A 12,164-nucleotide genomic window follows, 5' to 3' on the forward strand; every position below is an offset into this window, starting at 1 on the left:
GGGGGGGGTGGGGGGTTATGGGGGTGGCCGACTGGGCCTGGGGTCGGCCCAGTTGGGCCAGGGTCCAGGGGGGTTTCTCTTCCTTTTTTTTTATTGTTTTCTGTTTTCTTTTTATTTATTTTCTTTTTCTGTTTTTATTTATTTATAAACACTTAGGCATTTTATAAAATTGTGAACCTTACACCATAATTATATTTGTAATATTTGGCAACCACTGAACATTTTTGTTTTAATTTTTGAAAACTTTTATTGTTTTCTTTTATTTAAATTTTGAATTTGTTTCGGTTCTGAACTATCGAGAGTTTATCACAGTAACCGTGGTGACGTGGCATCATTAGCGGGGAATCACTGTAGCTTAATTATCCGGGCGTCACAGTGGCTCAAGGAGCAAGAGAGAAAGCAGAAGAAGAAAGAGGCGTACAAGAAGAAGGGGCTGGAGCTCAAGCGCAAGGAGTCCTTCCTCCCCTCCGGAGGGGACCGCGTTGACGACCCCTATCTCAAGCAGAAGATGAAGAAGCACAAGCCGGCGATGACGGCCCCTTCCAAGGCCTCCAAGCCCTCCGCTTCCAAGGGTACGGCGGCGGAGCCCATTCCCGTCGAGGACGCGGGTGGGCCAGAGTGCTTCCGATGCGGGCGCACGGGCCACTATCAGAATGAGTGCGGGTTCAAGCAGCTCTGTGTGCTCTGCAGCAACGAGGGGCACGCCTCGGCCTACTGCCCCACGCGCGGCAGGCCGCTTGTGCTCCAAACCATGGGCCACGCCTTTGCGGGAGGCGGCTTCTTCTGCCTGCAATACCCGGAGGAGGCGGACGCGGCGGCGGTTGGTCTGCTGGGGGCCAACGCGGCCCTGGTGTCGGCGGCGCCCGGCGTCCTGACAAAGGAGATCCTCGAGGCCAAACTCCCCCATATCTTTGAGGGCGAGTGGGATTGGCAGGTGGCGCTGTTCGACACGGACTGCTTCTCAGTGGCGTTCCCGGACCCCGTCATGCTCCGGATGGCGACGCGCAGCGGGAAGCTTTTCCTCTCCATCAACAACATCACTGCGGTCATCCGGGACGCGGTCCTCGCCGAGCCTAAGGCGCTTTCGATGCTGGAGGCGTGGGTGAAGCTCTGGGGTGTGCCTCCGAAGCAACGGCGCGTGGACAGGCTGATGGCGGCCACGACTATGATCGGCCGGCCGCTGGCGGTGGACGAAGTGTCACTTATCCGCTCGGGCCCGGTGCGAATGAAGTTTGCCTGCCGGGTGCCGGCCAAGCTGTGCGGCTCCGTGCAAGTTTGGTTCAATGGCGAGGGCTACTCCATAAAGCTCGAGCCGGAGGTGGACCTGCCGCGCACGGCGGCCCCTGCTCTCCCGCCCCCTCCGCCGCCCCCTGCGGGTCGGGGCCCGGGGGATCAGGACAAGGACAAGCGCAAGGATGCGGACCAGGACCATGACGCCAGCATGGAGGAGGACGACTCCATCGACACCGCTGCCTGGGACAAGCTTGGCATCTCTGCGGCGGGCCCTACCGCGCCGGAGGAAGGAATTGCGGGGCTGCGGGCTGTGTTGGGGTCGAGACACGAGGGGATGTCGCTCTCGATCCCCAACCAGTATGGCTCCAACATGGGGTCGGTCTCCTCCCCTCCCTTGGGCGCGGCCCTGGTCCCGGTGGTGGGTGTGGGAGGTGGTGGCTCGCCGGCCGCGCTCTCCCCCACCCCCCCTCGACACCGTTCGGTGGGTTCTCCGGCGTCTGGTGGGCATGGCTCCACTCTGAGCGGCTCGGTCAAGCTGATGAAGAAGACGGCGGTGCGCAACGTCAGCGCCGAGGTGGTGCGCGCGATGGACTCGCTGGGTGCGCCTCCCACGCCGCGCCAGTCGGTCATGGCTCTGGCGGCTCCTACATTGCCACTCGTTGCTGATCAGAGGCTGCAAGCGGCGGCCAAGACGGCGCCGATCGCCAAGGCCAAGCGTACCAAGACGGTGCCGGCGGCTCCGGTCCGCACTAGCTCGCGCTCCAAGGGGGCCAAAGGAAACATGCCGTCGCTGCAGAGGGCGCAACTCCTGCAGGCGCAGAAGAACATGGAGATCTCAGGTAATCCCCCGCCTCGTTTTACGGTTCTTGAGTCCTTTTCGGATGAGCACTTGCATGAGGTGTTAGATGCGAGCGGTGTGGTGGTTGAGTGTGAGGGTGGAGTCAGGGAACTTATTTCGCTCGTGCGCGCCAAGGAGATGGCGCAGGCAGCGCTAGCGGCTGCTGCGGCAGCACGCGTTGCCCAGAGACCCTGTGAGCCCGAGGGAGGGGTCACTGCGGCTCTTTCCATGCCCGAAGAGGGGGATCAGGCAACAGGGGTTGCTCTCCCTCCCTCGCCTTGCCGTGGCAAGGTGAGGCGCGTGGCTAAGGCGGTCACCTCGCGCGGTGTCCGGCTCCGCAATCGGATTATCTAGATGCGGGCCATTTTTTGGAACATCCGTGGATTTGGCCACGCGAGGCGTCGGACGCAACTTAAGGAATACATGCGTAGAGAGGACGTCGATATAGTGGGGCTTCAGGAAACAATCAAGGGTGATTTCCGTTTCCATGAGTTGCTCACTATCGATCCATTGGAGCGCTACGAGTGGCATCACGTTCCGGCGACTGGGCACTCCGGTGGCCTGCTGCTGGGCTTAAACCGCGCGCTATACGAGATCATTGCCTGGGACGTTGGCTCGTTTTTTATTGCCGCGCATTTTAGGGTTAGGGCCTCGCGACGGGAGTTGGTTATCATTCAAGTCTATGGGTCGGCCGATCACGCGAGATCGGCGGAGTTCTTGGGAGAACTCCAAGCCAAAGTCTGCTCTGTTACTGGGGCGGGGCTCCCTGTCCTGGTTGGCGGAGACTTCAACCTGATAAGGTCGCGTGCGGATAAGAGTAACAATAATATTAACTGGCCTCTGGTGGCCATGTTTAATGTTGCGATCGCTTCGATGGCCCTCAGGGAGGTGGCTAGAACGGGCGCTCATTTCACATGGACAAACAAGCAATTAGATCCGGTACGCTCAGTGCTAGATCGGGTGTTCATGTCTCCGGAGTGGGAAATGGGTTTTCCCCTCTGCACTCTGGTCGCGGAGACTCGTATTGGGTCAGACCATGTACCCCTGGTATACTCCTCTGGGGAGGATAGAGTGCGTCGAAACCCTCGTTTTTTCTTTGAAACGGCCTGGTTGGAGGTGCCAGGTTTCGAGGAACTCCTCATGGAGAAGTGGAGGGTGTGTGTGAGTCAACTGGGGCCTCAGCGTGGTCCGATGGAATTTTGGAATGCTGTTGGAGGTCGACTCAGGGCTAGTCTCAAGGGATGGGGTGCTAACCTGGGGAGGGCTGACAAAGCACACCGAGCGGCCATCCTGGCAGAGATCGCTACGATTGATGCCCAGGCTGACACTCGGGACCTCTCGAAGACGGAATGGGCCCATCGTTACAACTTGGAGGGTCAGGTTGAAGCTTCGTTTCGTGCTGAGGAAGAATATTGGCGTCGCCGTAGTGGTTTGAAATGGGTCCTCAAAGGGGATGCTAATACCAAATACTTTCAGGCTTACGCTAATGGCCGACGACGTAAATGCTCCATTCTTAGGCTGCAATCGGAGCAGGGGCTCCTGTTGCGTCAAGAGGACATTTCTCGGCATATTTACGAGTTCTATATTAAGCTGATGGGGACGTGTGAGGACCAGAGGGCTGGCCTGTCTCCGGATGTGTGGGATGCAGGGCAACGGGTGCTGGACTGCGAGAACGAGGGGCTGGGGCTAGCGTTCCTTCCAGAGGAAATCGATGCCGCGCTTATGGGTATGAAGACGGACACGGCCCTTGGCCCGGATGGGTGGCCGGTGGCCTTGTTTAAAAGGTTTTGGTCATTACTTAGGGGACCGATCTTCGAAATCTGTAACGGGTTCATGCGCGGATCGGTAGACATCTCGCGCCTTAATTTTGGAGTGTTATCGCTCATCCCAAAGGTACAAGGGGCCGACGATATCAGGCAGTTCCGCCCCATTGCGCTTATCAACGTTCCGTTTAAAATTTGTGCCAAAGCGTCTGCCACTAGGTTAGCCCCGATTGCTCACCGCGTGATTCACTGCAACCAATCTGCGTTCATTCGCGGCCGCGGTATCCTGGAAGGCCCTTTGGCCTTACAGGAGATTATACACGAGCTCAAACGCACTAAGGAACCGGCGGTGTTGTTAAAGTTAGACTTCGAAAAGGCCTACGACCGGGTGAATTGGAACTTCCTACGCCAGGTGTTACTTGGCCGGGGGTTTTCTGCGGTTTGGGTGCACCGCGTCATGCAGTTGGTCTCGGGAGGACAAACTGCTATCTCGATGAACGGGGAAGTAGGGCACTTCTTCCGGAATAAGCGTGGCCTCAGGCAAGGGGACCCGTTCTCCCCCCTCCTGTTCAATTTCGTTGTGGACGCGATGTCCTCAATGCTGAGGAAAGCGGCCGAGGCTGGCCACATCAAAAGGTTGGTTGGCCATCTCATTCCAGGGGGAGTGACGCATCTGCAGTACGCGGACGACACACTTCTGATGTTTCACCCGGACCTTCACAGGATTGCGGCAGTCAAGGCGATTTTGCTCAGTTTTGAGCTTATGTCGGGCCTCAAAATCAACTTCCACAAATGTGAGGTGCTCTCGATGGGGATCGAGGCCGAGGAAGGAAACCGCGTTGCGGATTTGCTCAACTGCAAAGTGGGCAAATTCCCGTTTGTGTATCTAGGCCTTCCGGTAGGTACCAAGCGACCCACGATAGAGGATTGGGATCCTCTATGCGCTAAAGTGAGGACTAGGGTCTGCCCGTGGCGGGGTAAATTTCTGTCAAAAGCGGCGAGGCTCGTGCTTACTAACTCAAGCTTGTCTTCGTTGCCTATGTTTGCAATGGGCCTGTTTTTACTGGCGGAAGGGGTTCATGCCAAGTTTGACACGCCGCGGGCCAAGTTCTTTTGGGAAGGAACTGGCCCGCACCATAAATACCACATGGTTAAATGAGCCTGGGTGTGCCGGCCCAAGGACCTGGGTGGCCTTGGGATCACCAATTCCAGGTGGTTTAACATCGCGCTGATGTGTAAATGGATTTGGAAAATCACCCAGGGGGCCGCAGGGTTGTGGGCCGACCTACTTAGAGCCAAGTATTTCCCGAACGGGAACTTTTTCGAAGGAAGGGCGAGGGGCTCCCCGTTTTGGAATGATCTTCAGCTGCTCAAACCTGCCTTTGCCATGGGTGCGGTCCGAAACGGCAGATCCGCGCGCTTCTGGACTGACCTTTGGATAGGTACTCAACCCCTTTGGATTGAATTCCGGGAGCTGTACGATATTGTTGTTAACACCGCGGCATCGGTGGCAGATGTGCTTGATGCGACGCCTCCGACGATTCAGTTCAAGCGAGAGCTCAACGGACCCGAGCAGTCTAGCCTCGTGACCTTGATGCACTTAATTGAATCGGTGGGCCTCTCGGATCAGCCTGATTCGGTGAGTTGGGCGCTCACCAACTCCGGGAAATTCTCGGTAAAGTCCTTATATCGCAAGTTGTGTCAAGGGTCGACACAGCCGGTGATCGCAGGCCTGTGGAAAGCGCGGATGCCTTTGAAGATCAAACTTTTCATTTGGCAACTGTATCGCGATAGGCTTCCCACTTCCTTGAACGTTGCCAAACGCAATGGGCCGGCTACGGGCCCGTGTGCCTTATGCGGGGAGCCGGAGGACGCCAATCATGCTTTCTTTCGGTGCCCTTTAGCAAGGTTTGCATGGAGTGCCGTTCGGACAGCGGCTGGGGTCCTTTGGGACCCGCGTTCGGCGCCGGAGCTCTTCAACCTCCTTTCCGGGATCAAGGGCTCTGCTTTCCGGGTCATGTGGAGTTGTGTCGGGGCGCTTCTCTGGGCCTTATGGCTTACTAGGAACAAGTTCACTATAGAAGGATGTTTTCCTAATCATCCTGCTAATATCATCTTCAAATGCAACCTTCTATTGCAGCAGTGGAGTCCGTTGGGGAGGCGCAAGGATGCTGAGTTGATCAAGACTGCCCACCAACGACTAATGCAAGTGTATGCGATGGCTAGGGAGCCATGATTTTTTCGTGCATTTTGCTGCCTGACGAGCCTGCGTGCTTTGTACGGGCTTAGCCCTGTAATCTCGATTGGCGTCTTGTTAGCTTCATCTGAACTTTCGTGTCTAAGCCGCTAGGCTTTTGGTGATTTGTACTTAGACTTGATGTGGTATGCTGCCGTTGGGGCTTTATTAATTTAAAGCCGGACGCATCTGGCGTCTTCGTTCTAAAAAAAATGAAGTACTGTGGGCATATGGATGCTTTTGAAATATGATGGATTTGATGCTTTACTTTTGTGAGTGAAGCATGATATGAAAAGACGATGCTGGTAACTTCTGTTAGGAATGGTTATTACAGTAACTCTAATAAAAATTACTGGCTTGATGAGTCCAAATTGCCGGTAAACTAGCTTAATATAGTGCGACCATGTAATCTTATGGGAGATCCTGATAGGGGCTTAAGTCATGTTTTCTTACTAAAGGTATACCACTATGAGCGGGTTTATTAATGTGGCTGGGTGTGGGGAAGGCATTAATAGAACTTATGGATTAGGCTTGGCCTCGTCAAGCTGGGAACTTAATAGAATCTCGAGTCAAGGGGATATTTGATAACCATTTTTGCAAAGTGGAAAGGACCAAGTCTTATCTCTCAGGGTAAGTTCCAAGACTTTATCAGTATTCTGGTAGAAAGTATGAGCTTGGCGGGATATCTTTGTTGAGATGTTTCGTTGCATAGGTACAGTGTATGACCTCTAGGAAGTAAAAACTATTCGAATAGTCGTGTCCACGGAATGGACGCTGTCGGATAAGGTCACACTTTTCGATCTAAGCCAAACTGGATGTTGTAAACAAGACCTGAAAGTAAAAGATTCAACTTTAAGTAATACCGAAAAGTGGCTCTGCCCGTCTGCCGCTACGTTTGCATCTTGTTCAGAGAGGGACACAGTTGGCTATACATGAATTAGAGTTTTGACGGATGTTAATCCTACCGGATGGATTTACATCTCACTGATCTGAGTTAGTGATGGTGTGGGTCCAATCTTGTGTAGTTATAATTCTTCGGTTGATCCCACTAAGTCTGAGGGTCTCACGACGCGTCTTGGTGGTTACACTTATGAATTTATGATACGTTGCTCCCACAGATTATGTGGTTAACCTCACGATTCCTGTTTCAATGGTTATATACGTAGAACCTGGCTTGCCAGTTACCATATGTTGATCCCGGACTTCCAGTTAAATACTGTCCCAATACCAGACGGCACCTGATTCAGACCCTGTTCTTGGTAATCATTTATCAATATGCACAGTCCCGGAGTAGTGGCACCTCATCAGTACACACTCATGGTGATCTTTACTTACACTGATCCTGGCTTTCTGGTTAAATTATGTTTTTTTCGAAAAGGAGGACAACCCCCGACCTCTGCATCGAGCGATGCGCACAGCTATCTTTATTATTTATTCAACAGTGAAAAAAAAATACATGGATCAACCCAAAGTCACCTTCCGGGCGATCCATGTCGCTACACCTACTAGCTTGATAATGTGCCCTAACCACACACCAACACACACCATCTAATCTGGTGGCCTCACCAAGTAGCCCCGCGGCAAGCCGAGATAACCAGCCGGTCTAGCAGACCCTCAATGCGACGCACCGCATGCGCACACTCCAAAATCCACCGCTGCCATCTTCCGTCGTCCCAACTTTAGGAGAGATCCACGCATTGACCTTGTCAGGCCCAACTGTCAACGCCACCACGAAGCCAAACATCGCCACCACCCTGTGCGCGTCCATCAATACACGTTCATCGCCAAGACTCCGCTACGCCATGCCACCGAGACCCACCGTCGCTGACGCAGTAGATGCCACACTGCACCACCTCCTGATCCAGATCGCCACCAAAGCAAACCCAACGGTGTCCACCAGCCAACTATCTCCCAAGGTGACGCCTTCAAGATATGAACGATGCAGAAGGCGCCGTCGCCGCCCACTGCAGTTAGGGTTTTTACCCGGGAGACAAATGGCATGATAGAGGTGGAAGCAGATCCGATGAACGTCTCATGGAGAAAAAACGGCACCCTCGGGCGTCGCGAACTCGCGGCCAACCAGTGTCGGCTAGGGATTTCTCTCGATCTGAATCCCCACCTCCAGCCCCAACCGCATCGAGGAACGACAAGTCATGCGACCCAGATCCGTATGAAGGAGCACACATGGTCACAGGTAAGATTGAGGAAGGGTGTTAGACTATATTTACATAGAGCTTCCGTACGTAACTGTATATTGTATTTGTACACATGGTGTACCCCTATATATATATAAAGAGCCACATCCGTATTAGGGTGCAGTTTCCCACAACCCTAAGCTTTACAAGATCCAGGTGCCCATGAGCACCGAGTGCATCAGCAGGTGCCCCGCCTCCACCTTCCTCAGCTGTAGCCCGGGCTTGCCCGACAGCAGCCTCCGGTGGCGGCGAGGAAGGAAAGGGGAGGGTGGGAGGCTAGGCGGTGGCGGCTTGAGATCGCCCCGTCCGTTGACTGCGTAGTTAGCAGACCTCCGTTGAAACTAATTCTACAACAAGTGCCTCCGGTTAAATTATGTGCTGAGTTACATCCCTTATCTTCGGATATGGCTGGCTATACTCGCTGCTTTTTTTTGCGAGATCGCGCCGCTCCTTTACGCTTGCATCCCCAAGCGCCGCCGCAAGCTCAGGACCGTCGCCGATGGACTCCAGGCCAACCAGTGGGCACGGGACATACACGGCATGATCGGCATACACGAGATTGAGCAATACCTACGGCTCTGGCAGGCTATCAGCGCCACAACCCTCTCCGCCGAGCCAGACCGCCTCACCGGGAAGTGGAGCACAAGCGGCGTCTACTCCGCCAAATCAGCCTACCTCGCCACATTCAATGGTTCCATGGGCTGCGATGCATGGAAGCTCACCTGGAAGAATTGGGCACCCCCGCGCGTCCGCTTCTTCCACTGGCTCGCCCGCCTGGACCGATGTTGGACTGCCGACCGCCTCGCCCGCCGCGGCCTGCAGCACCCCGCACGTTGCCTCCTTTGCGACCAGGCCCCCAAGACCATGCACCATCTCACCCTCGCCTGCCCCTTCACCAGGCAGATATGGCATGAGGTTCTGCACTGGCTCAGACTTCCCTGCGCCCCGCCCGACAGAGAGATCTCCCTCAACGACTGGTGGCGCACGGCGCGACATGTCACCCCAATGCCCATGCGCAAGGGCCTCGCCTCCGCGACCCTCCTCGTCCCATGGATGATATGGAAGCACCGCAACGACTGCGTCTTCAACAGAGGCCAGCCCTCGACGACCGACCTGCTCACGAAGATCAAAGACGAGGCCATCCTCTGGGCCAGAGCCGGCGCCCTCGGGCTTCGTGCCATCTTGCCTCAAACCTGGGACGTGCACTGATATGCCCCCAGCCCCTGTAATTCCCTCCTAGGAGGATTGTAACTGAAACTCTCTTTCTTTCCAAAGCAATGAAATGCAAGCTCTTCTTGCGTTTTCTCGAAGAAGAAAAAATAGTCGCTGCTTTTTATGCCTTTCTTGGATTTGGAGTTGTTGTTTTATGGGTGATGTAGTTTGAGATTTGGTTTCAGCTGGCATCTTATTCTTGGATTTGATTGCTTGCGAGTACATTCAATGTACTCATCTAGCTTGTTGATTTTGGCCAGATCCCGAGGATCACCCCTATGGTGTGGAGATGCCGTTGAGTTCACCGACTAGGATGTGTCCCAGGAGTATTTCCCAGTGTGTTATGAGCCCCACCAATGGCTACGATTAAGCTTCCGCTTAGTCTATTACCCTGATAGAGGCCTGCTACGCCTAAATAATGTATAGATGCTGATGCACTAAGTCTGCCTTTTCAGCCACCTCCCTATTATTGTAACATCAGGAATAAAGAGTTGGTTTGGTATTCTTGTGTTCAAGTGAATGTATGTCAGAGGATGAGATCTTTGGGCTGGCATACATCTCGTGTTCTTTCTCAAATTCACTTCCAATTCATTAAGATCAGGCCACCCCTACTATTTGCCACGTATTAGACTTGTTTACAATTGTTTGGAATTTAGGCATTTTTACTTCATTTATAAAAAGATTGGAATATTTTGAAGTTTCAATCACCTGAACAAGAATCAAGAAATAGTATAAATAGCTTGACTACACCACCACAAAGATTTGCGTTAAATTACACTTGCAATTTACCAGCTATTATTAATTTTCTCATCAGAATAATTGGTAACGGCATCTGCAGAAACCAGCTTCAATATAATTTAAGGGCTTTCACCAAAAAAAAAATTGAAGGGTGAATGAATAACCGTATCAGTCACAGGTAGTTTTTTCACTATTTATCAAACATTGGCAAGTAGGAGCCAACAGTACATGCAAGTCAATACATACCTGGATTGTGAAATTCTACTAGCAATTTCCTAAAGGAAGGAACCAAAATTCCTGATGGAAAGAATTCCTAGTGACGCCTTATTTCATCCAAGATGTTTCCCACACTAGGTGATAGTCTTGGAAGGTATTTGTACACCTGCAAAATGTGGAAACTAAACTAAGTATCCCGATCTAATCCAGCGAACAGGTACTCCTAATTATGGCTTGTGAGCCATTGGTACTTGTACATTACAATGTGAATTGTTAGTGACACTTATACAGAGTAGTTTCAGGAAAATGAAGTTGCATTGCATCATCCAAAAGATGTGGCTACTAAATGTTGGAGCTTAACAAAGAATATTAAATTTAATGCAATTTGATGTTAGTGCCGGAGTTGCTGAAATGTGGAATGAAGGAAAGTCTGAAGCATATTGGTTCAAACCCTCGTACAAGTTTTATTATGAAAAGAACTTTCAAAATTATTATGAGTTCTAACAGCAAATATGGTTTTCTTTATATTATTAAATATAGTGTCCTGTCCCTTGTAGCTTGACTTTAAGGTAGAGAGTAGACCTACCCAAAACTTTATAAATACGTCCAGGGCAACTGGAACCAGACAAACGAAAAAGGTGACTGCAGCTTGATCTGTTTCCAGTCCATAGTGGTCAAGAATAATTTCCACCAATGAATGCCAACCTGCCTCCGAATGGTACCTGTGATATTGCAGCTAGATGCTGTTCATATAGTCGACAAGATCACAGGCGGTAATTAAACAAGGACAGATGGTAAAACAAAATAATAGTAGCCTTCGTTTACATGCACATGATAAAAATAACAGAACATAAGCAGACTTACAGAACTACATGTTAGCTGTAAAATGTGGAAATATGTCACATGAAGCATAAATACAAACTCGTACAGGTAGGGTTCCTGTTTTTCTCACAGCAGTTCAGATAACTCTGTGTTAATCAGCTTCTAAGGCACAAAATAACCTAGTTCTGCAGTTACATGAAACTAAAAAGGTATGTAAAATTCAATATTTCCTAACCAGATTGTAAAGAAGATTAAATATCCTAACTCGAGCCTTGGCGCAGTGGTAAAGCTGCTGCCTTGTGACCATGAGGTCATGGGTTCAAGTCCTGGAAACAGCCTCTTACAGAAATGTAGGGAAAGGCTGCGTACTATAGACCCAAAGTGGTCGGACCCTTCCCTGGACCCTGCGCAAGCGGGAGCTACATGCACCAGGTTGGTTTATTAAGACTCTGACACATAAAATAAGCTATAAACGTCTCACAGAAGGCAGGAAAGAACGAAGAAAATCTTATGCGCACTTCGGTCACTTCTATTTTTTTAAAATGAGCAAATTACTTCATCACCGAGAGAAATAATAAGAACACTAAAGCTAAAGACAACATGATGTTTACTCAGTTCTATTTCTAGGATCACTTGTAACTATAAATGCATTGTTCTAAATGGAAAATTCAGAGAACTAGAGAGATAAATATATCATGACACTAAAAGACAAATAGACACATTTCAGAAATGAATTGATATAACTTACCCTAGAAGGATATCTGACACTAAAATGATAAGAAAAGCCTTCCCACTGTCCGAGATATTGTTTAGCAACTTATATCCTGTGAACTTTATCATTGCAACCTGGAAGCATAGGCGACAGTAAGAGCAAGATGCATGACAATTGATAACAAGATAACTTGCCTATT

The 12,164-nt window shown here is 51.2% G+C and overlaps 1 protein-coding gene across 7 annotated transcripts in view; it reads right to left on the reverse strand.

Annotated features, from left to right (window-relative positions):
- Window positions 1-12,164, reverse strand: part of LOC119335408 (chloroplast envelope membrane protein-like) — a 47,288-nt gene that overhangs the window by 28,481 nt on the left and 6,643 nt on the right. For 4 of the 7 annotated variants that reach the window (XR_005161849.1, XR_005161847.1, XR_005161848.1 and 1 more), the window contains exons 5-7: window positions 12,002-12,099; window positions 11,018-11,153; window positions 10,462-10,597 (exon numbers count right to left, since the gene is read on the reverse strand). Coding sequence is in view for 1 of the 7 variants with exons in the window: in XM_037607544.1 (XP_037463441.1) it covers window positions 10,529-10,597; window positions 11,018-11,153; window positions 12,002-12,099 (303 nt within the window). In the remaining 6 variants the exon portion in view is untranslated. The other 3 variants (XR_005161851.1, XM_037607544.1, XR_005161852.1) reach the window with 3 other exon arrangements.

The sequence above is a fragment of the Triticum dicoccoides genome, chromosome 7B (assembly GCF_002162155.2).
Source record: "Triticum dicoccoides isolate Atlit2015 ecotype Zavitan chromosome 7B, WEW_v2.0, whole genome shotgun sequence".
In the NCBI taxonomy this organism is placed as follows: domain Eukaryota; kingdom Viridiplantae; phylum Streptophyta; class Magnoliopsida; order Poales; family Poaceae; genus Triticum; species Triticum dicoccoides.